At 40.7% G+C, this 25600-nt stretch overlaps 2 protein-coding genes across 3 annotated transcripts; one reads left to right on the top strand and one right to left on the bottom strand.

Moving 5' to 3' along the window:
• The first annotated feature begins 1765 nt into the window (after positions 1-1765).
• On the top strand, positions 1766-21205 carry Sap130 (Sin3A-associated protein 130). Its single transcript, XM_065225776.1, has 6 exons — positions 1766-2829; positions 15553-15647; positions 16014-19333; positions 19407-19577; positions 20503-20610; positions 20689-21205. Exons 1-6 carry the CDS (start codon positions 2582-2584, stop codon positions 20836-20838), a joined length of 4092 nt encoding a protein of 1363 aa, XP_065081848.1. The 5' UTR covers positions 1766-2581; the 3' UTR covers positions 20839-21205.
• A 961-nt stretch (positions 21206-22166) lies between these two features.
• Positions 22167-23500, bottom strand: LOC135704342 (transmembrane protein 19). 2 transcript variants are annotated; one of them, XM_065225777.1, is made up of 3 exons: positions 23430-23500; positions 23122-23246; positions 22167-23066 (listed from the first exon to the last, which is right to left on the bottom strand). In XM_065225777.1, exons 2-3 carry the CDS (start codon positions 23240-23242, stop codon positions 22186-22188), a joined length of 1002 nt encoding a protein of 333 aa, XP_065081849.1. In that variant the 5' UTR covers positions 23243-23246; positions 23430-23500; the 3' UTR covers positions 22167-22185. The 2 variants fall into 2 exon arrangements, with proteins under 2 accessions (XP_065081849.1, XP_065081850.1); XM_065225778.1 differs by lacking the exon at positions 23430-23500 and adding an exon at positions 23358-23376.
• Positions 23501-25600: the final 2100 nt, after the last annotated feature.

Genomic DNA, 25600 nt, shown 5'->3' with positions numbered 1-25600 from the left:
CCCAGATTTAACTGTTCCTCGGACTGTACAATGTGCATCATATTTACTGTAGGTGTAATCTATTTTCTCAATGATTTTGAATTATAGACCCTTCAACATGTTCACAGGTTACAAGGATTATCAATCTTCAAGGAAACCTGGGAGCTGGCCTGGAGACTACTGGCAGAGATAAAAGCAATGCTTACAGTGTGCCAAATGCATGATATCTAACGATCCAAAACCGTTGATACATACTGTCTGAGTTCATCAGTTCATCACGAGCCATGATTTGATATCATAATAAAAATAATATATATAAAATTCAATAATAAAAAAAACTCTACATGTCATACTGACAATACTGGTATTTAAAATGAAAATATTTTAATTGTTCAATTCAAAGTGAAAAAGATCGTTTCAATTAGACCACACTTTCATGATAAAAATTTGTTTTGAATTTAAAATAATCCACTTTTTATTCCAACACTGCCATGCTTTTGTTTTGACAGAAGAACAAATCGTTTTGAAAGTTTGAACTTTTAAAAATAGGGAGCGGTTAACTTTTGAATTGATAGTAGGCGAAATTTTATTTTAAATTCTAAAGACTTTCTACCAAAAAGAACCAACGCAAACTTTTAATTCTACCAATGGTTTTTTAAATTTTATTAACGATTATTTTTTGTGTGCATGTGGTACACTGGAAAATTGCAAAAGCAGGTTCGTCACCAAAGTTTTCGAGCCACTCCGTCTGTCACTTCTTTTTTTGGTAATGGTTACAACAACCCCTTTATTTTTAACATACAGATAAAAAAAAACATAAGGTTGAAACTTTATCATGTTCTGTTTAAGTGAAGTTCATAATTTATACGGTTAAGGTTAAGTATGGAAAATAAACCATATATGGTAAGGTCAAGTTATGGTTCCATGCTTTTTCGGCTCCCACTTTCAATTACCTCGTGGAGGTGGTTCTTTATTCCAGGGAAACATGTCAGAAGGGTCTAACTCTAAACAATGACTTGGATCGTCGGTTTCTTACAAATGACAACACCCACTCAAACTAACTAAATCATCTGACAGAGTTCTATGAGCTGGTGTAGTCAGATTCCGTGGGTGTGTTCCCTAATAAAATTGTTATGGTTATTTTGCTTAACGTAATGTTCCGGATATCATCCAAACCATTTGTGGAATAGTAGAATAATTGGGGTTATCATTCGTTTATGGTATTTATTTATTAGGGTTGTAATTGGGTTGTTTAAATTCGAAAAAAGATACAGATTTTTATACATCATCGAATAGAGATTCATTTTCTGGGCACAACGATATTTTTATCGATCCCGTAGACATTCATCTCGATTTTTAAATCAAATTTAAATTTTTAATGTAATCGTAATCGTACTACTTATTTAAAATAGTTCCAGTGAATCAAAATTGATGAAATTTTGGATTTTGGTTCCATATTTAATGCAGATACCGAATATGTATTTACCACACTACCCCTAAACAACCCAATTCAAGAGAAATCGACGATCAAAGTCATTGTTTACGTTTCGAGTTATACACTTCTGACATGTTTTCCCTGATTTATGAGTGAGCCCTAGAGTGGGCCCATTTTGTTATTACATAAATCTTCTTCCGTGCATATTTTGCAGTGGGTTAAAAAATGTCCCTTTTACGTCTGACGCGTAATGGCGCGCACCACCCGAGTTTGCCTCTGTATTATTTCTTGCTTGCACAAAAAAACGGAAAATATGAGGAAAAAGAAAACGAGGTTTTCGAGCGAGCAGCCAGCCACACAGCAGAGTGAAGGAAAAAAGCTTATTGAAAAATACTTCGTATCACTAGCAGAGTGAAAAGCGCGTACAAGTCGGAGTGCAATTTCGCGGAGTGTGCGTTATTTCGTGGAAAATTCAGCCGCAAATGGTGCTGTTTCCTCCTAAAAATTGTGAAAAAGTGCAGCGCTGTTTTCGAACTACAAACATTTGTTAAAATTTGCTGGTATTCCTGTGGAATTTGGCCGTAAAACGGGACTTTCTTGGTGGGACCTGCCTGCCAGAGCAAAAGTGAATAGTCGCGTTTTTTTCGCACCGTATAGGCCTCCGCAATACCCTTGAAGCCAGCTGGTCAACAAGAGTTTTCCTATTTTCATCGCCGGATCCAATTGATTCGAGTTTGTTCTTTTTTGAAAGAGGAAAAGTGATTTTTCGGGAGTGCATTTTTTTGTTGGGTTAAGTTTGCGACAGCACGCAAAAGGAAAAAAAGACATTCCTCTCCTCGTACAGCACACTGCTGGCCATGGCCCGCTTCGCTTTGTTGCTAAGGAGAATTGCTAGCTGTCACAGGAGACTTCGGATCCGGAAAGTAAACCAAAGTTGAAAAACAGCAGCGCCTCTTGTGTGTGAATCCACAATCCCAACAGAGAGCCCCCGAAAATTGTAATCGAAAATTCGTAACGAGTGTTGTGTGTTGAAAAACAGAGAGGGTGAGACGGGGTTGGACATCATTTCGAAAATCACTAGCGTCGTGGCTGAAAACTCGGAAAACATTTTAAATATTCAATAAGAGAAGAAAAGGCGAGTTGGTGATCCGGGTGGGCCCCTTTGGCATGAGTACTCCGGACGGTGACAAATCAAGTCCGGGAGGGGGAACAAAAATGCAAGGAACGGGATCATCATCGGCGGTGGGATCTGGCGGAGGTGGCATGGGAGCCACAGGGAGCACTGGTGGATCGATGCCCGGATCTGGTGGTCCAGGAACGACGGGCACCACAACGGCATATCCGATCGATTTAGCATCGGCTTCCAAAGTTCTGGTTCGACCCACCGAGAAAACAAATATGCCAACGACTTACAGGTAATATTTAGTTCGTTTTTTTTCTTTCGTTTCATTGAAGCTGGTTGCTCGAATGCGATTTATTTCTTTGGTGAAGGTTTTGGTTACGGTGCGAACGTGTTTGAGTGTGTGGTTGTGAATGCGAATGCGATGTAGTTGTTGCCTTTTTCTAATGAGCAGTGCTGGCAAACTTGATGTAAGTTTTGAAAATTCTTGTGTTCAAAGTGCGTTTCTTTTGGATTTATTACAATATTTATTATATTATGAAGGAGAAATGCGTGTAAATTAAACATTGATATTTGAATAGTGCATTTTGACACGGACTTACTTTTGAAATAGACCAATGTATTGATCGATTCTCTTCATCGGTTTTCTCTCTGTTTAATAACTCGGCTACAAAAACGTTTATTGACGTATGAGTCACATCCCTAATAAAAATTGTATGGTTAATTTGCTTAACGACGTGTTCTGGGTATCATCCAAACCATTTGTGGAATAGTTCAATGATTTGGGTTATCGTTCGTTTATGGTTATTTTTTATTAGGGATTAGATCATGGATCGTTAGTTCTTAGATATACCTTTACAGCAATGGCAATGAAAAGAGATGAAGAAAATCGATTAATGTACATTGGTATAGTTGAAAAGTTAAGCGAAAAATCCTTTTTACGAACAAAAAAAAAAAAACACTGGAGAAAATTAAGTTGCTTCTCAGAATCATAAGGAACCCTAGGCCTCTGTCAAATTTCATTCATGAATTGGAAAATCAACTGATCGAAAACGGCTCGTAAAATGCTCTATTGCAGGGATTCTCAGCGTTTTTGTTGAATGCGACCAGTTTTTTTTTTTAATTATAAATTATCGACCAGACGAAGACAGATTTTGTAAGGATAAAATAACTTTAAAAGCCCAAAAATATAAAAAAAAAACACCACTCAAAATTGCCTAATTCTCGATAAAAAAAGAAAATTGGCTTTAATCGTCGAATTAATTTAAAAACGCCAAAATAACAACAACAAAAATTCGCTAACGTAGCAACAAATTAAATGCACTACAGTGGCCTCATCAGCGATTTATTTCCTCAAATTTGTGCTAGTGCTTTGCGTGAAACACTAAATAGCTCTAATTAATGATCTAGTAAAGTCACACATAAACTAAAGCGTTCAATGAATTTTACCGATACCAAACCAAACAAACATGAAATGTTGTCAAAAATAGGAAGACACTGTATCAGTCCAAAAATGGCTTTAAAAGAGCAAAGCATGGTCTAATAATACTAAATTATTTTTCTATGTGTTTTACGCGAGCGTTTCTCCGACTCTCAACTTAGTGTTCTAGTTGCACTTCCACAGTTATTAATTGAGAGCTTTCTATGCCAACCAATGCCTGAATTTGTATATTGTGTGGCAAGCACAATAATATTCTGTGCCCAGTTAAGTCGAGAACATTTCAAACCTGAAGAATTTCCTCGACCGGATCGTGCCTTTACTGACTAGGCTATGAGCACAGAACAGAAGGGGATGAATCAAAAAGTGGTTCGTTTTTCTGCTCAACAAGCGATGTGTTGTGGTAGCGTTCCACGGGGGCTTTCTATGTGCACTCACACCACATACAAACAGACATAACCCTCGCAAGGTGTTCATCGAACATGCATTTAACGGTCAATTTAAAAGTATCGTAGTTGGTAGTACCGCCACCTGTGGCGCGCACAGTCAATTCCCTTGCGTTTGACGTTTACATACTACCGCCATCTGTTCAGCTTACTACCCACCACAGTGTATTCAACAGGTAGCGGTAATGTTTTAGCGACGATGTTTTACAGTGGCAAAAGATGCTTTCTACCGCTAGGTGCGCTAGTGTTCGCTAATGACAAGTGGAGCCACTGTCTGGTCCGAAGTTCCACTCTTGTGCTGGCTCATCTAAAAATACAAAATTGGAAAACTTCTAATTTCTGGATTAACTTTACTAGGGGAATTTACGTATTCTCGGCAATCAAGCAGCGACCATCTTTCTATAGCCTTTTTTCTCTAAGGATATAATATGCGATATTGCATATCGCATATTAGCTTATTGCGTGCTCTCAACTTAGTGTTCTATAGATGCACTTCCATAGTTATTAATTGAGAGCTTTCGATGCCTGTACCATTTTTGCATTGGTATAACTGTGTGGCAAAGTCCAATCATACTTCTACGCCCAGGGAAGTCGAGAAATTTTCCAACCCGAAAAATTCCTAGACCGGACCGGGAATTGAACCCAGCCACCTCCAGCGTGGTCTTGCTTTGTAGCTGCGTCTTTACCGACTGAGCTAAGGGAGGCCCCAACAGGAACGCATACATATGCAGTATTGGTTTGTTTACAATCTTTTGCTACCAGCTGATCCAACAATTTCAGTCGAAAGAATTGTCAAAACAGTTTTGAAACGCTTTTACAAAGCTCCAATCTTCTCCAGTGAGCTGAGCTGCGTGTTAAACAGCTATGCTTTCATCGGCAACTCGAAATCAGCAGCATTTTGTAGAAAACTCTGCTAGATTGCTTTTTCCCAGTGGTAAAAATATAATCAAATTGAAGCTGAAAGCCTAAATAATCGTTTGAATGCATTCAGCGAAGTGTTTTCGTAAGAAAATCCAGTGAAATTAGCGTTTCAGTTTGGGTTGCCGAAAATAGTCTGTCATGCCGAAGCCGTCAATGTCTTCAGAGTAACTTTCAGGGTCCTCCTCAATAATCTTATGATTCAGTCCGATATTACCTAGAAATTATCTCCATAACAGTCTCGAAATTCTGTGCAGAACGCTTCAGGTATTCCCTCCAGCAAACTCTTGAAAATAACGCTACGATTATCTTCGTCTTCATAATCACTCTCGTGAACATTTGCTTCAATTTATCTTCATAATTATCTTTGAAATTCATTTAGAATATTCATCACACATTTCTTGGATTGTCCTTTTGAATTTTGAAAGCATTCTTCCAGAATTTCCTTGGAATTTACGTCAGAATTGCAAGGAAATTTTTCTGAGAATTCCTTTGAAATTATTCTCAAAATTCCCTTAAGAGAATCTTTTGGAATTTTCTTGGAATTGAATATCTTTGAAAATATGCTCAAAATTCCCTGTGAATGCATCTCGGAAATGATTTCTAAAACTTAATGAAATATCTTAGAAATTACCTTAAAACTAGCTTGAAATTCTGCACACTATATTCAAAATAAGATACCTTTGAAATTATTATCTATATTGGAGCTCACCTCTGAATTCTCTTTGCAATCGTTTCTAGAGCAACAATTGAAATAGACGGAACAGCCAAACGTAAACTGTTGCGACGAAGAAGACAAACTCTTGAAAGCGAATACAGTTTTTATTGCTTCAAGATTTATAGTTTTTCTCTTCTATCTAGAGCAACAAATCACTTCTTGTCTCTTGGACGTTAAACTTGTAAATGATTCCTTACTCCTAATATTCCAATGCCTACTTCTATTAATTCATCAATCGGTATCTATGCAGCGCCTACCTGTTCTACAACAACATTCCCCGACCTGTGTTGCTCGGAGCCTGCTTCAGCTAGAACAGCCAGCTTTACAACAGGGCGGTGCAAGATTCCAGTAGTCGTTTTCACTTCTGCACTACGAACTCGTTGATCTCGTCCCTACGTCCCACCTTTACCACCTTTCCTCTCGTCCAACTGTTTCGTGTTCGCTCGTCCACAATGATTACCAGATCACCAACCTTGAATTAGCCTGTGTCTTCAAACCATTTAGTTCGTTTCGTAATTGTGGGAAGATACTCCTTAATCCACCGAGTCCAAAATTGATCCAGCAAGTGTTGACAAATATTCCAGCTTGACCGAAGTGTTGCTATTTCACCCACTGGTAATCTAGCTGGTTGATTTACCCCGCTGGTGCTTAGCATGAGGAAGCAGTTCGGCGTGAGTGCTTCCTGTTCAGCTGACCCCAAAGGAATGTAAGTAAGCGGCCTCGAATTCACCATTGCCTCAGCCTCATTAAAAATATGACAAACGTTTCATCATTGGGCTTTCGTGCTGTTGAAAGTGACGCCAACGCACTCTTTACCGATCGAACCATGCGTTCCCATGACCCCCCCATGTGCGCTGCAGCCGGAGGATTTAATCGCCATTGTGTTGCAGTATTTGTGAACGTTGGTGCCAGGTTTTGATTTAACTGACGGATTTCTCTGTCCAGTTCCTGGTTAGCACCGATGAAGTTTGTTCCCTGATCACTGTAGATTTCCAGCGGAGCACCTCTCCGTGCGATGAATCGCCTTATCGCCATTTTGCAGCATTCTGTTGACAAGCTTGTGACAACCTCCAGATGAACTGCTCTAACCGTCAGACAAACAAACAGCGCCACCCACCTCTTGACTTCACTGCGACCTTGTTTAACAAGTAGAGGTCCAAAATAGTCGATGCCAACGTAACTGAATGCTCGATTAAACGGTGTCACTCTTGCTTCAGGAAGTGGGGCCATCATGGGAATATGTGGTGTTGCTTGATAAACCTTACACCACATGCAATTTTTCTTGATTTTCCGGAACAGAGCTCTCAATTTGGCATTTCGTTGACCGCAGTCTCGTTACTACCATGCTTGTATTGATGATGATACCTTTCCACCAACAGTTGTGTTCCATGATGTTCCTTGGGCAGAATGATAGGATACCTCATACTATCTGGAACGTGCACAGCATTTGGAATCCTACTATCCATGCGAATTACACTTCGATCCTCCATCATCGGGGATAACTTGTAGAGTTGACTTCTTTTCGATATACGTTGATACTCTTCACGGGGCACCTTCAGGTTTTGCTCCATAGTTGATATTTCTTCTCCATACGACTCTCTTTGTATTAATCGGCAGACAGTTTCTTCCGCTTTTTGAAGTTCATTTTGGTTTAACCATTGTGGTTTTGCAACCGATTGATTGCGAACCTTACGACGAAGATTGTCTATATATCTGTGGACATAAGCAACTGTGCGCACAAGTCGCTCCCATTTTGAAAATCTCTTGTTGAAAGTTGAATAATTGTGGAGTTAAGTTGTGCACATTCACGCGAGCGGTACGGAGTTCTTCTTCATCTTCTTGAGGTTGTGTTAAGATTTCCGATTGCTCTGGCCATGTAGCCTCGTCTTCATACAGGAATCCTGGGGCATTAAACCAACGACTATCCTCGCTAAGGGTGGGGCCTTTTCCCCACTTGGTAGCTTCATCTGCAACGTTTAGGTGTGTGGGAACCCACCGCCATTCATCCATTCGTGACGCATCTAGGATTTCATCAACTCGAAAAGCTACAAACTGCCGGTATTTTCGTTGATCCGATCGTAACCAGGATATTACAGTTCTCGAATCCGACCAAAATGTTCGTTTCGTAATTCGCAAAGTGTGGTTTTCTTCAACAGATTTTGCCAATCAGTACAGCCGCCTGTAGCTCAAGACGAGGAATCGATGCCAGCTCTCCACACTTCTTGCAGCAATATTTTTCCATGGATAACGAACACTGATATGAGCCCCAATGGATCGAACACGCTCATTACTAATCGCAACATCTGTCTCTTCGTTGGAATTATGTCACCTGTTACGATTGATTGAATATCTTGATTGAAAATTCCAGAAAAAGTGAAGACGTCTGATTCCGGCACCCAGATCATTCCTAGCACTCTCTCAAAAACTTAAAGTAGGTTGTGTATTGAAATTCTTGACAGATTCTAGGCTCGAATCCCCGACCTGTTCCAGCACTTCTTTAGAGCTCGACAACCAGTTTCGCATCTCAAAACCTCCTTTGGCGTGGATAAGTTTCACCGCTTCCTCAACTGTATCAAGACTATCCAGGTAATCGTCTACATAGTGATTCTCAACGATAGCTGTAGCAGCAGTGGGATACTGTTCTGCGAAGTCTTGAGCGTTGAGATTTTTGACGTATTGTGCTACGCATGGAGAACAAGTTGAACCAAATGTAGTGACATCCATTACATAAACCTCCGGTAATTGGGAAGGATCATCACGCCACAGAAACAGCTGCATGTACTTATCTCCCACTCTTATTAGGATCTGATGAAACATCTCCTTTATATCCCCACTGATAGCAATTTCTCGTTGTCTGTATCTGCAGAGAACCGATAGGAGTGAAGTAAGGAGATCTGGTCCAGATAACATGGCTGAATTGAAGCTGTGTCCTCCAACCTTCGCGGCGGCGTCCCATATCAGTCGCACTTTATTTGGTTTTTCTTGGATTGATGACAACTCCTAATGGCAAGTACCAAATACGATTTGGATCAAGCGACTTTATTTCTTCAACAGTTAGCTTGTGGGCATATCCTTTTGTTTCGTATTCCACAATCAGCTTTCTCACTTTCTCATACATATCTGGTTGTTTTTTCAGACGCCGTTCGAGGCACTGCAATCGACGTTCTGCCATTGGTCTGCTATTCGGTAGTTCGATATTGTCGTATTTCCATAATAGTCCTGTCTGGAACTGCCCGGATGGTAGTCGTACAGTAGTTTTCTTCAAAATTTCTTTAGCTCGCTTCTCTTCAGTGCCTTCTACTGGTGACAAGGTGGACACTCCCAAATTTTCAACAGAAAAGAATTGTTTCACCATCTCATGAAGTTCACTGTCCGATGACCGCGTGCAAATGTGCAGATGATGATTATAGTCCGTTGTTGATCCTGCAGGTACTTGTCCATATACTGCCCATCCCAATCTTGTTTTGGTAGCAACCGGTTCTCCTTTTTTACCTTCTCTAACCTTTAGCGCAAGCTTCAAGCGCGTATTGTCCAAGCCGATTAATATTGTTGGTACAGCGTCCTGGTAGTTATGTGCTGGTATTCCACGTAGATATGGATATTGTTTGCTGAGTTCATCGAATTTCAACGACTGAATAGGTAGCTGAAGAGATGATACAGTATGGACGTCGTTCAGAATATGTATGAATATACACTCCCACGCAAACAAACAATGCCATTCGATAAATGAAGTTTGCTCTATCAGATGATGGTGTTGATTACTTGGACGTGCTTTGATTCTTGAGGAATTGCCGTTTAAAGCCATTGTTTACCTTTGGTTGTTCCACCTATTTCAATTGTTGGTCTAGATTTGAAATATTTTCAGCCGCAGGTGATCATTTTAAGCTTGGTGTCAAGATTATAGTCATGTCATATAATCAATAAGTTTGTCGTAGGTTTAATTCACTTAGACTTCTCCTCAACATTCCCTTAGAATGCTAAAAATGTCTTCTCATTTGCTTGAAACACTTCTCAAAATTACTTGGAAATTCTAGTCAAATGCCTTTGAAATCTCGTTAGAATTATTCTCTACAATCCTCTTCCAACCCCATTTGACATTCTCATCAAACTTTTCTAGAAAATACTTGAAATCCTTAAATGGTATCCAAATCCAATATTACTTTGAATATTACCAGAGATCTTGAAAATTACGCCGTAGGTATTTAGAAATTTCCATTTTCCAATGTTTGAAATCTTAAAAAGTTCAGCAATAGAAAAAAAAAAAACTGGCAAGCCTCGTTAAAAATTTTCTCATAAAATCTTAATCCAAGACATGAAATGTCAATCCAATGATTTCTCACGTAACATTTGAAAACGGCCTATGTTCAAAATGTAAACAAACCAGAAAATAAATAAAATCCATTAGAAAAATTGGAAATCTAATCCCTAATCCACGTATTTCTGATTTCATATAGGGGAAATGGATGTAATGTCGGCCTGTATGCCCCTAATTTGAGCCCATACATAAATTCAGTAATCGACTAAATTTTCAATAGCGACCAAAAATATCCATTAGTACGGGACAATGACGCGTTCATCTAGATAAAATTAATAAATAGCAGATTTTTAGCCATGGGCCCAAACTTAAATCCATCGGCCAATATCAGAGCCATTTCCCCCTATTGAACATATACATATACCAGGGTGGCAAGTGAACCAGGAAAACCTGGAAAAGTCGGGAATTTATTTTCACCAGGAAAAACCGGGAAAAAATCAGGAATTTCATAAGTCCACCAGGAAAATAATCTTGTTTGTATAATTTAAATTGGTTTTAAATTTTATGTATGTCAAAGTTTCTTTTTATAATCAGGTCAAAACTAACCATTTTGTTCAAGCTAAATCTTTCACACAACTAAACATTGATGAACAAAATTTACCCTGAGAATTTAGTAAATATATTTTCTATTTATTTTTAATTTAATTTTTTTCTAGAATCAATTGCATGTATGATTTGTGCTTAATTGATAGCAGACTTAAGCAGTGCCAACGCGTAACTACTTTGAAGTACCTGTTCAACATGTTCCATAAAAAAGTTCTATTTCTAAAAACTTCAGATAAGGCATTCGAACATTCGGGAAAGTCTTACAAATTTCAGGAAAATCCTGTGAACTACTGTGATGACCTACGACGGTCAGGAAATCTCTCCGAACCCTCAGAGAAGTTCTACAAATGTCAGAGAAGTCTTACGAACTTCAGGAAAGTCCTTTAATCTTTGGGGGATGACTACGAATTTTACAGAATTTTCTACAGATTTAATGTAACTTCTACGACATTTAGGCATTGCTTAAAACTTAAGGATAATCCTATGACACTTATGGATTTTTCCGAGCTTCAGAGAAGTCTTCAATACTCTTGGACAGTCCTCTGAACTTAACATAGTTCTCCAAGGTCAAAAAAGTTCCTAGAACTTCCGAGAAGTCGATTGAACTACAGGTAGTCCTACGAAATTCATGGGAGCTCTCCAAACTTCAGGGAATTTCCAAGAAATTAAGGAAAGACCCACAAACTTTTGAAAAACCCTTCGATATTTAAAGCCTTATGAACTCCAGGGAAGCTCTTCTAAATTTAGGGCCCTCATATATTCAGTTGAGTCCTTCAAACTTCAGGGAAGTCCTCAGATCTTCGAGAAAGTTTTTCGAACTTTGTCTTACGAACTTCTGAGAATTTCTACAAATTTCGTAGTACTTCTACGATATTTAAGAAACTCCTATGAATTTCAAAAAACTCCGAACTTCAGGGAAATCCAATGATCTTAAAAAAAAGTGCTTTCAACTTCGGGGAAGTTCCATGAAATTCAGGCAATACAGGCTTCAATGAACCCTTCAGGAAAGCGGGAAGTTCTACGAACTTTAGGGAGTTTCTCTTCAGCAGTCGGTCTTTTTTAATAATAAGAGTTATTAAACCAGCGTTGTTTATGAAACCTTTTAATCATATGATTTTGAAATCATGTTGTAATCAAAATTTTGCTAAATAAGATCCCTAATCGTTGACAATTTGCGGAAAATTTAAGCAAACATGAAATCCGTATAATTGTTAAAAGCAAGGGTTTGTTTAAAGAGTCCTCATTCATATCACACTTCGCAATTTCACCTTGAGATAAACGTTGGCTAAAAATCACCATATTAAAGTTAAAAAAATCGCAGTTTCAACAACAGAAATCTCAAGATTAAGGGGCTTATAGATCTCTAAATTTCAGACATTAGATAGGGCTCCGCGCTGGTCCGTCGTATCTCAGCTTTTCTTCGTCATACATCCCTAAAATCGCTCATTTTACGGGTTATCGCAAATGTTTCAGTGTCAATCGTAATTAATCTTGTAAGCAAAGATGTTTTTGCAAAAACATGAGTGAAAACGCTTTGCTATTATAGTTTTACCACATAGAACGGAAATAGGCGCCATGATACGACGAAGTAGCGCAGCTCCCTACTAGCTTCTTTACAGCAATTCATAAGAACCTTAATACCTACTTTGGTTTGTGAAATTCCGCATTGCGCAAAGATTGATGGTACAAGGATTCACTTTATTTTTTTTTATTAAAAATTGTTTTTTAAATACAGTGGAAGTTTGCTAATTGGGGGTTTTCTAGTTGGGGCGCTTTTTAATTGGGGGTTCGCTAATTGGGGCGCGACCCAATTAAAAAGCAGGCATCCGTCAAAATCAGATGTCAAAATCATGCTGACGTTTTGATGTCATATTTTTTGGGGGGTCTTTCAATAATTGATAAAAAATAACGAAAAACAAAATATTTTTTGTAAAAAATCAATTTAATTCATAAAACAAGCAAATTAAAACAAAACAGTTACAGATTGCGTCTCTTCCACTCTGCTTCCAGCAATTCAGTTCGCAGGGTTTTCAGTTTCAAAGTCTGAGCGGGATTGTTCTGTACGAATTGGATCACGTTATCAAGCGACTTCATCGCGGTTGGAAAATCGATGTCTTCGGGTTCTTCGTTTTCAGTAGCAAGGGCACTTCCGTTCAAAGCCTCCGGGGTGGTATCCAACCATTCTTCCTCCGTGAAAGTTAAATCGTCTGCTTTATTCAAAACTGCGCTGACTATTTCTTCGTCTCTGAACACTTCGCTGGTTATTGAAACTGTTGTACCATTGGAATCTACTACTCGATCCTCAAGCCAAAGCTGGATTTGCTCGTCGGTTGTGTTTGTTCCGGCTATGCCATCAATTGATGCTACAAGGGACTTGAAATCAGCAAAAAGATCCTCCGCCTGTTCAGACATGCTCCATTCACAACCTGGAAACTCATCGAACAACTTTTTCCAGGAATTTTCAATGGTAACCTGACTGATTTCGTCCCAAGCTTCAGCAATCCAATCAATACTCAGCCGTAAGGACACATTTTTCAGCCGTTGTTCCAAGGGCAAATCTTCGTTTTCCAAAACAAGCTTAAGCATCAGCTTCCGTTTGTACCTAGTTTTGATTGCGTTGATCACCGACTGATCCATCGGCTGGCATTCTGCTGTCACATTTGGTGGAAGGTACATCACTTGAATTAATCCATCATCACTCTTCAAATCATCGCATCCATCGTAGTGAGCAGTACAGTTATACAGAACCAAAAGCGCTGACGGTTCCAAATCGTGCTCAGCAGAGAACTTCCGGACAGCGGGAATGAACTCGTCATAAAACCAGGTACGGAACAACTGACGTGTCATCCAAGCTTTTTTGGAATTGTAGTAGGATACCGGTAATGATTGCTGAAAGCCGCGAGGAAATCCACGGGGGTTCTCGGCTACCCCAATGAACATCAGTTTCATTTTGAGAGAACCATCCATGTTCGAGCACGGCATGAATGTGAATCGGGTTTTGTTGAGCTTTCGTCCTGAAGCGACTGTCTCGTCCCATAATGCGATAGTGCGTGATGCCATCAGCTTGGTGAAAAGTGCTGATTCATCTGCATTAAAAATTTGGGCTTTTGTCACATTCATTTCCAATACTTTCTTCATGAGCACTTCCTTGAATTTAAGGTACGCTTCTTTATCCGCGGAAGCTTTCTCTCCTGCCACCACCAAAACACGTAATCCGAAACGCTGTTTAAAACGGCGCACCCAGCCATCCGAAATCAAAAAAGTAAGATCCAGATAAACACCAAGATCTTGAAAGCATTGGAACAGTTGTTCTGCTTTGGCCTTGATCACATCCAATGTGACAATAATATTAGCCTCACGTTGTTGCAAAACCCATAGGGAAAGCGCTTCCTCCAGTAAGGGAAAATTCTGCTCCTTCATCGTTTTTCGATTTTCCACGCCATGTTCTCTGAATTTTTCTAGTTTCATCCGAATTGACTCCTTATTTTTCAAAAATCGACCGACCGAGGATGCTCCGACACCAAACCTTTTGCCTAATATTTCGTGGGAACCGTTTCCTGCTTCAAATTCCTCGATTATTCTCACCTTCTGAGCCAAGGTAAGCGTAGTGTGCTTCCGTTTCACGACTTGCTTATTATCCACTCCGGAACTGGAAGCTGATACTCCCTCCATTGTGAAAACTGAACAAATTTCAGGAGGATAATTGCTACAACATTACAAACAACGTATGAATGCACAAATATTTACCAGCGCCGGAAATAACTCATTTTACACTCACGCAAGACAAAAACTAAGTAGCTGCTCACAGCATCAGTTAAGCAGACGAAAGACTGAAAACCAAAACAAACGAGTCAAGCGCCCCCGGTCAACTTTGACACTTGTCGACACCCCCCAATTAGCGAATGCCATTCGATAATTGGGGTGCAGTCGTGCCCCAATTAACGAACGGCTACCATGGTTTTTAAAACCAGGAAATTTTTAAATCATTGACCAGGAAAACCAGGAAAAAAACAGGAATTTTATAATGGAAATTCACTTACCACCCTGTTACACACTAGTTGTAACATACCTACTTCGAGCGGATGTCATATGGGGTAATTAATTTCGTTCAGCTTTTAATTGCATTCGTGAACAAAACATCCATAAGCAACAAAACCCTCTGATTTACCAGCACTGCTCTGAAAACAACAGTCAATAATTCAATCTTTGATGGGATTGGTGAAATAAGATCGCTATTAGACACCCACACCCGCTCGAACCATTCATAAGAAGCAGTAAAATGATACACTGCACAGTATACAGTGGTATGTGCTCGAAGTTGATTCGCCACTTTTATTGGTGGTGGTCCCAAAATAACAACAGCGTAAGAAAAAGAAGCAATACACGACGGCGACTGGCCGGAGAACAGTGCAGTCGGTCCATAGCGTGTAGTGATAAGCAAAAATACATGACCAAAAATCGTATAAGTGCCATCTTCCCATAAAAGTAAAACAACAACAACAACAAAAATATTGTCACTTGTTCTGCTTATCACGAGTTTATTTTTTTTTTGCTCGCCACCGTGTTGGCATTCTCGTGTGTGCGACCTGATAAAATTTAATTGCTTGTTTTCTTTTCCATTTCTCACACCTCAACAGAATCGGCAATTCGGCCGGCAATCAGATGCGCGTAGTGATTCCGAGCAACGCCGCCTCGCAGACGTTCTACCGACACTCGATCAATCTGAAGCCAGGTGAGTACCTCCTCTTCCACCACCAACCTGGCAGGCCATCATCACCATCAGCTGGCTCTCGGCTCGATTCGGATGGTGGGAGTGGGGATTTGCTTTCGTTTTTACATAATGATTCGCCTTCGATCCTGTCTGTCTGCCTGCACCGTCATTATGGAAAAAAAGTGCGTGTACACATTGTGAATTGTAAAGTGAGCAGGTCGTAGTAAGAAAAATGATTAAATGTTAATAGCATAAGTGTTTTTGTTGATTGTGCTGCTTGCAGCAGATAATTGCCTTCCAATATAACGGTGCACACGATGGGTACAGAATTGCGAAGCTTTCCTGTCTGGAGCAAGTTTTATTGAAATTATGTTCTTATGATTTCAGATCCTTCATCCAATCGTACGCAAATAACGGCCTTACCGCCACGAACTCAAACATCGATCACGGTTTCGCGTCCTCAGACACCGACGACGTATCATGTCCCCGCGCGGGTACCCACCACGGTAGCGAGCATTCAAGGTCCCCGAGCCACCATCACGGCACCGATTCGTATTCCTACTCCACCGATCAGCGTAGCAAATATCAACACCTACGTACGTCAATCGGTTCCATCGCGCACCTCCTCACCGTCGGCCACCATCATTTCGCAAGGGCAAACCTGGATGTCGAATGTACAGGTGCAAGTTCCGACTCAGCTTATTCGGGCTAACAGCATCACTCAACCTCCTCGTGCTCGAGTAGTGGCTCAAACGATCTCCGCCAATCAGTCATCCACCAATGTCAACAACGCCACAATTACGGCCAACGTGGTAGCTCACCCGGCAACGACCCAAACCAATCAGCAGAATGTATCCCTCAGCGGAAGCAACCCATCGCAAGCATTTGTGGCCACGCTAGCAGCTGCAGTCCTTCCCCCACAAAGGCAACTTACGTCGACACTGGTCTACACGAACAACAGCTCCCAGCAATCCTACAGCAGTGGGACCAACCCACAGCGGTTAACTCTAGCCACTACACTTTCTCCCCAACGCCCAACCGGAGTTCGCCCTATTCAACGACTCCCGACAACGAACCTTGGAGTTCGCGTCACGGCAGGGAGCATTAGTATCCGTACTCCTAGCGTTCCAGTGCTTGCGCCAACCACCGTGCTCACGACCATCGCTCCGGGAACTCTCGGAACTCAAAATCGCAATTCAGCCGTCTCCACGGCAAACATCTCCAACACGATCCCAGCTCGCATCATCCAAGTACAGAATCCTCAGAGTGGGCAAATCATTAGCGGAGGCCGATTGCCGACCAACCTGGTGAATATTCAACCGCTGATTGTCAGCAACAATCGTATTCCTCACAGTAGCATCCAGCCCAGTTTAACAATTGCACAAGTAGGCAAACTTACGCCTGTGGCCGCTTCTCAGGTGCAGAACAGTTCCGGCTCGAAATCAATCAGTCAAGATTCGGGTGGCGGAAGTGGGGGCGGTGGTACCACAACCCTCCAAACCGCTTCCGGTCAACAGATAGTCGTAAGTTCTGGACAAGTTAGTGGCGGATCCACCATCATCACTGGCAATCTATTATCCAATCAATCCGGGAGCGGAAGTAGTCAATCTCAAACGCAAGGACAAATTACACAGATCGTAAATGTTAATCCAGGATCGATGGGTTCTGGTCTATCCGGACAGGCACCGCAGATTGTAACCGTGAGCCAGGGACAGGTGATTGGAACTCCACAAACCATTTCGGTGTCGAATTCCGGAGGTTCTGGCTCCACGACAGTTATCCCTATCCCGTTGGCCATCACTGGGGGAAGAAACGCTACGACCATTCCGGTATCCGTAGCCGGACTGTCCGTTGGACAAAATCCGATTAGTATCGTTTCCGGCGGAAGTACTATAACCGGAATTGTGCGAACCACTACCAGTGGAGCTGGAAGCGGAGGACCAGGAATTTCGGCCTCTACCATGCCATCGATTCTGCCGATTGCAAAAGTTACGCCACAGCAGCTGAGCAGTTTGAGCACGATTGAAGCCGTGAGCAGTTCAGCTCCGTACTCGGTTTCCGGCACGGGAACCTCTCTGTATATCCAAACCAGACCGCAACAGCAGAGTGCTATCGTCACAACCGTTGCCAGTACTGGAAAGTCCAGTACGTTAAATGTCGTCTCCGGAGGAAGTTCAGGCTCTAGTGCAACAATTTTCCCAGCATCCACTCTTTATTACGAACGTGTGACGCCTTCACCAGCTTCGTCAAGTCAACCGATTGCCACTTCCGGCTCCGGAGCTATTGCATTAGTTCAAAGTGCTTCCTCTTTGACATCTACGACGATTACTACGGCCAGTGCCATCAGTGGACCGGTTTTTTCGATATCTTCCAGCGCATTGAGCACACCTACCGGAAGTGGTTCTGGAACTATTATCTCCGGAGTTTCAAGTGGACAGTTGAGTTCATCCAACGTCATAACGACGACCGTACCGTCGTTGCCATACTCATCTACAGCGGGATCGTTCGCCATTGTACAACAGGCGTCGGGACGAAACCTTTCTGCTGGTCCAATTCACGGAATTGTATCTTCATCCACAGCTTCCGGTGGCCAGTTTCAATCGCAATCGCAGTCTCTATCTCAATCTCAACAGTCGACAACGCAAATCCAAACCGTGCCGGTCCGATTCCACCCTCAGCTGCTCGTCGATGGCGGTCAGGCACAGCAAATCATCATGACTGGATCGTCGACTACCTCCGGTCAGCAACAACAGCAACAACAACCATCCCACATGCTGATTCCGGTTAATCCTGGAGGTAAAATTGAATCCCCTCAGTCCAGTATATTACGCAAACGAGGAGGATCTCCTCCCATCAAGATGAGTAAGGATCTCACGCATACGCTTATCGCCATGGGTAAAGAACGAGCTCGCGAAATGGAACAACGGGAACGGGAGCGGGAACGCGAATTATCTCCACCGTCAAGACCAGTTTCCACCGATGGATCCACAACGGTCAGTGCCACTTCCAGTCCAGGAGCCGACCAGCAAGAGCAAGAGGAAATCAAAGCAATGGCATTTGTCAATCGCAATGCAAATAGTGATTTGCCATTCAAGCTGGGTAACGAGGAAATCTTCCTCCAAGGACCGCAGCCGCCAAATCAGGATTCTCAACAAGCGTTGGGTCATCCGTTCCATCATGGATCGCTGCCGCATCAGAATTCCGTTGCCGGAAGCAGCAACGGGAATTACGAGCAATCACCGCGGAAGAAACCCCGCAAACAGAACGTTTCCGAGGGGCTGAAATCCGTTGCAAATAGTTTACAGTTTTATGCAAACAATGAGTTGGATAACAGCTACCGGATGGACATTTCGGGGCCAACGAATTTGGCCACGGCGGCTGCTACAGTGACGGCCGCTGCAGCAATAGTAGAAGCGGGATTTATTTCCCAGCAGCAGCAGCAGCAACAACTACAACAACAGCAGCAGCAGCAACCACAACAACAACAACAACAACAATCGCATTCCACACAGGTCAGTGGAACTGTGAGTATAGTGCCGAACAACAATGTTGTTGTAAATAATTTGGCTGCCGCAAATGCTGTGAAACATGATAACCAACTGAGTCAGGGATCAACGAGTGCCCCGAAAGATGGGACGGTTGCAACGGCGAAGGATGCTACGTCAATTGCCAATTCGCGAAAACCTAGGAACGTCAGTTTATTGGAGGTTGGTATTTGATCTCTTTGTATTCTATTCGATTTTGATTTCCTAACCGGTTCCATTGATCCCCCCATTTCAGTCGTACAAACAGAGCTGGAAAGCGGCGAATAATCACTTCCAGCGATATACCGACGTGAAGCAGCGTGAGGAACGGCGTCCCACCATGGTGGACATTGCGAATCAGTCGCACGTGCTGCAGAAGGTCAACGGGTGGAAGATCTATCATCTCAGTGCGCAGATTGAAGATTTGGTAAGTGCGGCTACCATTTTCGGTTTCTTGTACAATCCATCTTGTTGATAGATGAAACCATTTTATATAAGAGTATGTAAGTCGACTTCGACTCAAAATTGTAAAATCAGGAAAATCGATGAAACTTTTACTCGGTCTATATGTAGTCGTACACGGCGAATGAGAATGACACAAATTTGGGTTTAGTTAACTCAAATTACATAAAGTGCAGGAAATCAGCGATGAGTAAATTTTCCTCATGTTTTTGCGGGAAAAACATCCCGAATATGAGAAAAGTAAAGATTGGATTCACGCAGTCTATTGGTACTACTCCTAGACTGAGTAAAATTTTCGTCAATTTTCCTCATTTTCCCGTAGCATTTTGAGGTTTTCCATAGGAGACCATGAGGCAAATTACTCCTGCACTTTTGACGATTTTGAGTGAACTAAACTCAAATTTGGGTCGTTCTCATTCGCCGTGTAAACAGAGTAAAAATGTCATCAATTTTCCTCATATTCAAGGATATAGTTTCGCTCGATTTTCCTCGAAATCGATGAAATTTTTACTCATTTTACGAGTACACTGAGTAAACATTTCTTCGAAAACAGATTTTGTTTAAAATATGTTCAATAAGTTGATTTTTAAGCTGGGGTCAACATTACACCATTGGCGAATTTTCCCCCAATTTCCCCTAGTTCAACTCCTCACACAGTGTCTCTGAAAGCTGATCGAACATTTAAAAAAAAAAACTTAAGCCTAGAAAACATTTTTCATCGGGAATCTATTATAGGTTGCAATCTTTATTCCACTTTAAAATATTTGGTTAATGAACTATGCTTGTTAAAAATCCCACGATGCACGATTTGAAGACCTTTTGCTTACTTCGTTGTCGATTATTCCGTTGATAAATCATTAGGAATTTGGTTTTGCATTATCTACTTGCAGTGCGAGCTAGAATCTCAAGCGTACGACAAGCTGGATCAGATGTTGAAAACGATGGAAGCGACGCCGAAACCATCCGCCGAAATCGAGCGCATCAATGAACTGCTGAAGGTAAATTAACACAGCTACCTAATACTAATTCTCCTTCTAACCAAAACCCAAAAACTAATGAATACTTCCAATCTGCAGGGCAACATGCAACGCAGCAAGATAATCATCGACGGTATCAACGAGGCACGGACGCAAATCATGAAGATCTTCGACCACAAGACGCACGTTTCCGACATCATCCAGCGGTGCGCTTCCAAGCGGAACTTCAAGAAACGGGAAAAGAGCTAAGCACCTAGGCGTCAGCTCCCGTATGTGTGTGTGTGTGTTTGTGTGTGTACATATAATGTAGAGATGCTTTCGTTGCTTCTTTTATTGTAGATTTTTCCAAACTCTATTGATAAGATAAATTGTGCGCAGATTACTTTTACCTAACATCGGTAGTGTGTAGTGCATAGTGTGTGTACATTTTAGGATAGTATGCGATTGTATATGGAACGGAGGGCGCCTTTCGGGAGCTCGGTAGACATATTTTTAGAGTTAAAATTTGCTAAATGGTGGTAAAAGCATATAATTTAGAAGTACGATTAGGTCAACAGTCTGGAAAGAAAAAGCAACAAAGTAAGAGTATTCTCTTAGCAATATTTCAAACCATGATAAAGGAATCGCTTCTTACCTCTAATGTGGAACGATTTCCGACTCGAAGCCACTAGATGTTAGCTCTTAAAGTGTTTTTCAATAGTTTTAAGTGCAATAACAAGTTTTATTAGGATGAGAAAATGCAGAAAATCGAAAAAAGTAAACCCTGCTGGTGGGAGTCGGAAGTGGCGCGGATTGATTCACCCTTTTGAGGCCGTCAATTGTGCATAGGAAAATATTTTTGAACACATTTTACGGTATGTAGATACTTAGATTTATATTATAATTGTGTCATAAATGGTTTGAAATTTTAGCAGTTAAGTTCATGCTGTCTATATAAATTGAGGATGAAGAATTTCAGTTTGTTATCATCTTTACCGTAATGAGCGTTTATTTTTTTTTTCTTATTTTAAGTTTCTCTCGCTAAACTTCTTGATCGCAAATGTATAACTTAACTCATTGAATCGTTAGCGAAAGCGTAGCCAGTAAGAGATGACATTTTAAAAATACAAAAATTAAGGCAAACAATTTAAGTTCAAATACAGATGATTAGCATACCCACATACCTAGTTCTTAGCGATCCAAGTTTTAGAAATGAGTGGCATGAGAAGGACACTTCTCATTCTTACACTTACGAAGACGATGTTGTGTGTTACTAAGTAGCAGTTATTTCCAGAAAGATTCAATGATAATTAGTAAATGAAAGCTTGTTGTTTTTGCGTATGTGTGTGTGTAACGGAAAGAAATTCCTTTCTCAAGTCAGTGGGGATGTCATCTAGAAAAATACATCGATAAAACTAAATAGTTTGCAAAAAATTACCATATATTACAGACCTATCAGTTGGTTTTAGTGGCTGTTCAACCTAAAGCTATCGTCATTCATACACATAAAACGTTACTAGAGATTTTCTTCCACATTGCCCGTCAAACAAGAAGCTACGCTATCGTAGGTATAAAGTAATGATGCCACGAAGTTAATAGTTGAGGACCTTTCCTCCGTCAAAACATGTTCCAAAATTGCATTGCCACGGTTGGCATCAGCAGTGCGGTGATAATGCTACTAATGAGATTAACACTGTGATTGTCCAAGATTCTCACTCCAGAAATGTACCGGACATCCTTGCCGGGTCGCTCCACAACCTTCCCACTGGCATCGATTCCCGAATACTGCAGCGTGGCACCAATAACGGAATCCACAATCGAACCAACCAAGCCAGCCACTCCCCCGAACACAATGATCGGCCATTGGTTGGGGCTGTGCGAAAGGATCTTTGAATCAACTGTGTACCGAATTGTCAAATAGTAGGACAACCCTATCGCTAGCCCACCCAAAAAGCTCACCACCAACCCGATAAACGACACACCACCATTGGTTCCCCGTGGAACACGTTTCCTACTGGTGATCAAAAACGGATCTCCCTTCGACAAAACCGTGCCCAGTTCACTTGCCCACGTATCTCCATTCGAGCAAGCAAACGCGCTCATAATTCCAACTCCCAACCAACTCGAACGGTAAAGCTGGCCAAAATCGATCGGACGCTCCCCGTAGCCACAATCCAACAAATACAATAAAGCCAATTGTGTAGCCATCCCGGCGTTACAGATAACCTGAGCCCAGTTCCGTCGACCTTCACCTCCTTTGAAATCCTCTTCGATTTTCCGCTTCATATGTGACCGGAATTTTGTTGCCCTGCTGGAGCTGAAGAAAAATGTTGCCAAACAGGCAAGGAAAGCGTGCGAGGAGATGGACAGTATGATGGCACATAGAAGTCCCAACGCAGCACCGGATTTGTTCACCCCTTTTCGCTTCAGTCCGTACAGCATAAGCAGAATCGGCATCAGGATGGAGAACAGCCATCTTGTCGGGGGAATCACGTTATCTGTTGAAGAAGAATGCTGCATAACGGTTTCAAAATAGCAATTCCTCCACGTTACCTTGATTATCGCTAGCAAGTTTGGAGTAAGCTATATTTCCAATCCACATGAACATGGACAACGGAATTGACAGGGCACATAGCAGCACCGGAAGTATCTTGTAAATTGTACTTTCGTTCATGATTCTGAAAGAGAAATCAATATTTAATGCCCACTGATACAATCACACGTTCCCACTATGCAGTAAGTTTATGTAAAAGTGCAAGTGCAAATGCTTGTGACAAGAATAGACGCACCGGTAGCGATGAGCACACGTGCCTATAAAACCAGATTAGTCAAACATGAAATGTTATGGAACTTTATCTTACAACTATTCGGCTATTTTATTCGGTAAAAATGCAAAATTATGCACCAATCCAGGCAGCAATGGATGCAGCACTGCTTTCTCTTTTGTTATGTTTTGAAAGCGTGTTTTCTTTTTTTCAACATGTTTTTTTTTCTCGCTTTTGTTTGTTTTCCGAGGAGAAGGAATGCTAACCACACTGAAACATCTTTTTGTAAAACATATAGATCTAGATAGAGCTGGAATAAGGGCTAATTTCGCAAGTGTAAACGAACTGCACTGATAAATTGAACTATTCCCATTTTGCTTGAAATTTAATCAATTTGACATTGTAGAGACGAACCAGCCCAAGGCTGAAAGTCTCTTTAATAAAGAAAAAAAAATCAATTTGACATTAAACTCAGTTTAATCATATCGAATGATTAAAAATTAATCCTCTCTTTCTAAAATAAGAGATGAGAAGGCATAAAAGAGGAAACGGAGACTCGAAGGACCATCCCGTTAACGAGAAACTGTTCGGAAAAGTGGCCAAGGAATCGCTAAGTCAGGCAAGTAAGAAAAGCAGATCGTCGTCAGTCAAAGGTAATCGAAGAGCTAAATCGTAACTGTCATGCTATACAGTAGAGTAATAGCTAGCATCAATCTTAATGCTATCCAGACAAGGGTCAAGCTTTCGCTGCTAAAAGACTTTATAATAAACAGCAATGCGGATATAGTTTTCTGTCAGGAGGTAGCTTTTCGAAATTTTTCATTTATTTACTCACATGTCAATGTGGGAAAATCTCAAGGAACTGCCGTGTTAATACGGAAAGGATTGGATTATGATGATATAATAGGTGACCCTAGTGGAAGAATAATATCAGTAAAAGTTAACGGTATAAATTACATAAATGTGTACGGGCATGCAGGTTTCCAGTATAAAAAAGAGCGAGATCTTTTATTATCCGAAAACATTGCGATTCATTTTAACAAATCCGATGTGATGCACCATGTAGTTGGAGGTGACTTCAACTGTATTCTAGATGCAACCGACACAAAAGGATCAACAAAAAACTATTGCGGTAGCCTAAAAAAATTAGTATCAAGTTTAGATCTGAAAGATATTGAAAAAGCCATTAAAGGGCAATCTGTGCAGTACACATTTTTTAGAGGTGAATCTGCTTCTAGAATTGACAGATTTTACGTTTCTTCGAAATTTGTAAAATCAGTTGTATCATTTGAAACATCTAGTGTACCATTCTCTGACCATAAGGCTATTGCAATGAAAATAAGTATTAATAAGACAGATCTAGGACATCATTTCGGAAAAGGGTATTGGAAGATTAATACAGACTTCATAAATAACGATCTCATTGAGAACGAGTTCTGTTTTGAATACGAAGTTTTACAGCACAGAATATCTTATCAAAATAGCTTCCACAGTTGGTGGACAAATCATTTTAAATCTAAAGTGAAACAATTTTATAAAAGCAAAAGTATAGAATTCAATCGTCAAATAACTGAAAGGAAATCTGATTTATATAAAACACTAATAGAACTATCAAGTTTGCAAAACAATGATGAAGACGTTAGCACGGAAATGAACTTTACAAAAGCAATGATTTACAAAATTGAAACTGAAAAATTAAAAAATCTAGAAGGGAAGTTATCAGTTAACAGTATAATGAATGATGAAAAATTTAATATTTATCAAGTAATAGCTCGCCATAAAAATTCAAAAAGTCTAACAATTGGGGAATTGCTCGATGGTAGCGATATCATTAGAGGTACAAATGAATTGAAAAAGTACATTTTTAATCATTTTTGCAACAACTTCAAAAAGCAGCGGCTTCAGGCATACAACGGTTCACTTGAATATATCAATAAAAAATTGAGCAACCAGGATTCATTAAATATTGCACGTGATATTGACGAACAAGAGCTCAAGGACGTAGTCTTCAGTTGCACCAAGAAAAAGACACCAGGGCCAGATGGCATTAATTATGAATTTTATACCAAGCACTTTGATCTGTTAAAACATGATATGATTAAACTGTTTAATGATTTATTGCATGGCGATGTTATTCCTTCTTCTTCTTTTTGCGAAGGATACATAACATTAATACCAAAATCGGGTTGTTCTAAAAACATCTCGGGCTTTAGACCTATTAGCCTTCTGAACTGTGATTACAAGGTTTTTACCAAAATTCTTGCCAA

The sequence above is a fragment of the Ochlerotatus camptorhynchus genome, unplaced genomic scaffold (assembly GCF_037179485.1).
Source record: "Ochlerotatus camptorhynchus isolate MF236.1 unplaced genomic scaffold, CSIRO-AGI_Acam_v1.1 ptg000234l, whole genome shotgun sequence".
NCBI lineage: Eukaryota > Metazoa > Arthropoda > Insecta > Diptera > Culicidae > Ochlerotatus > Ochlerotatus camptorhynchus.
This window is presented reverse-complemented; position numbering and strand designations above follow the sequence as displayed.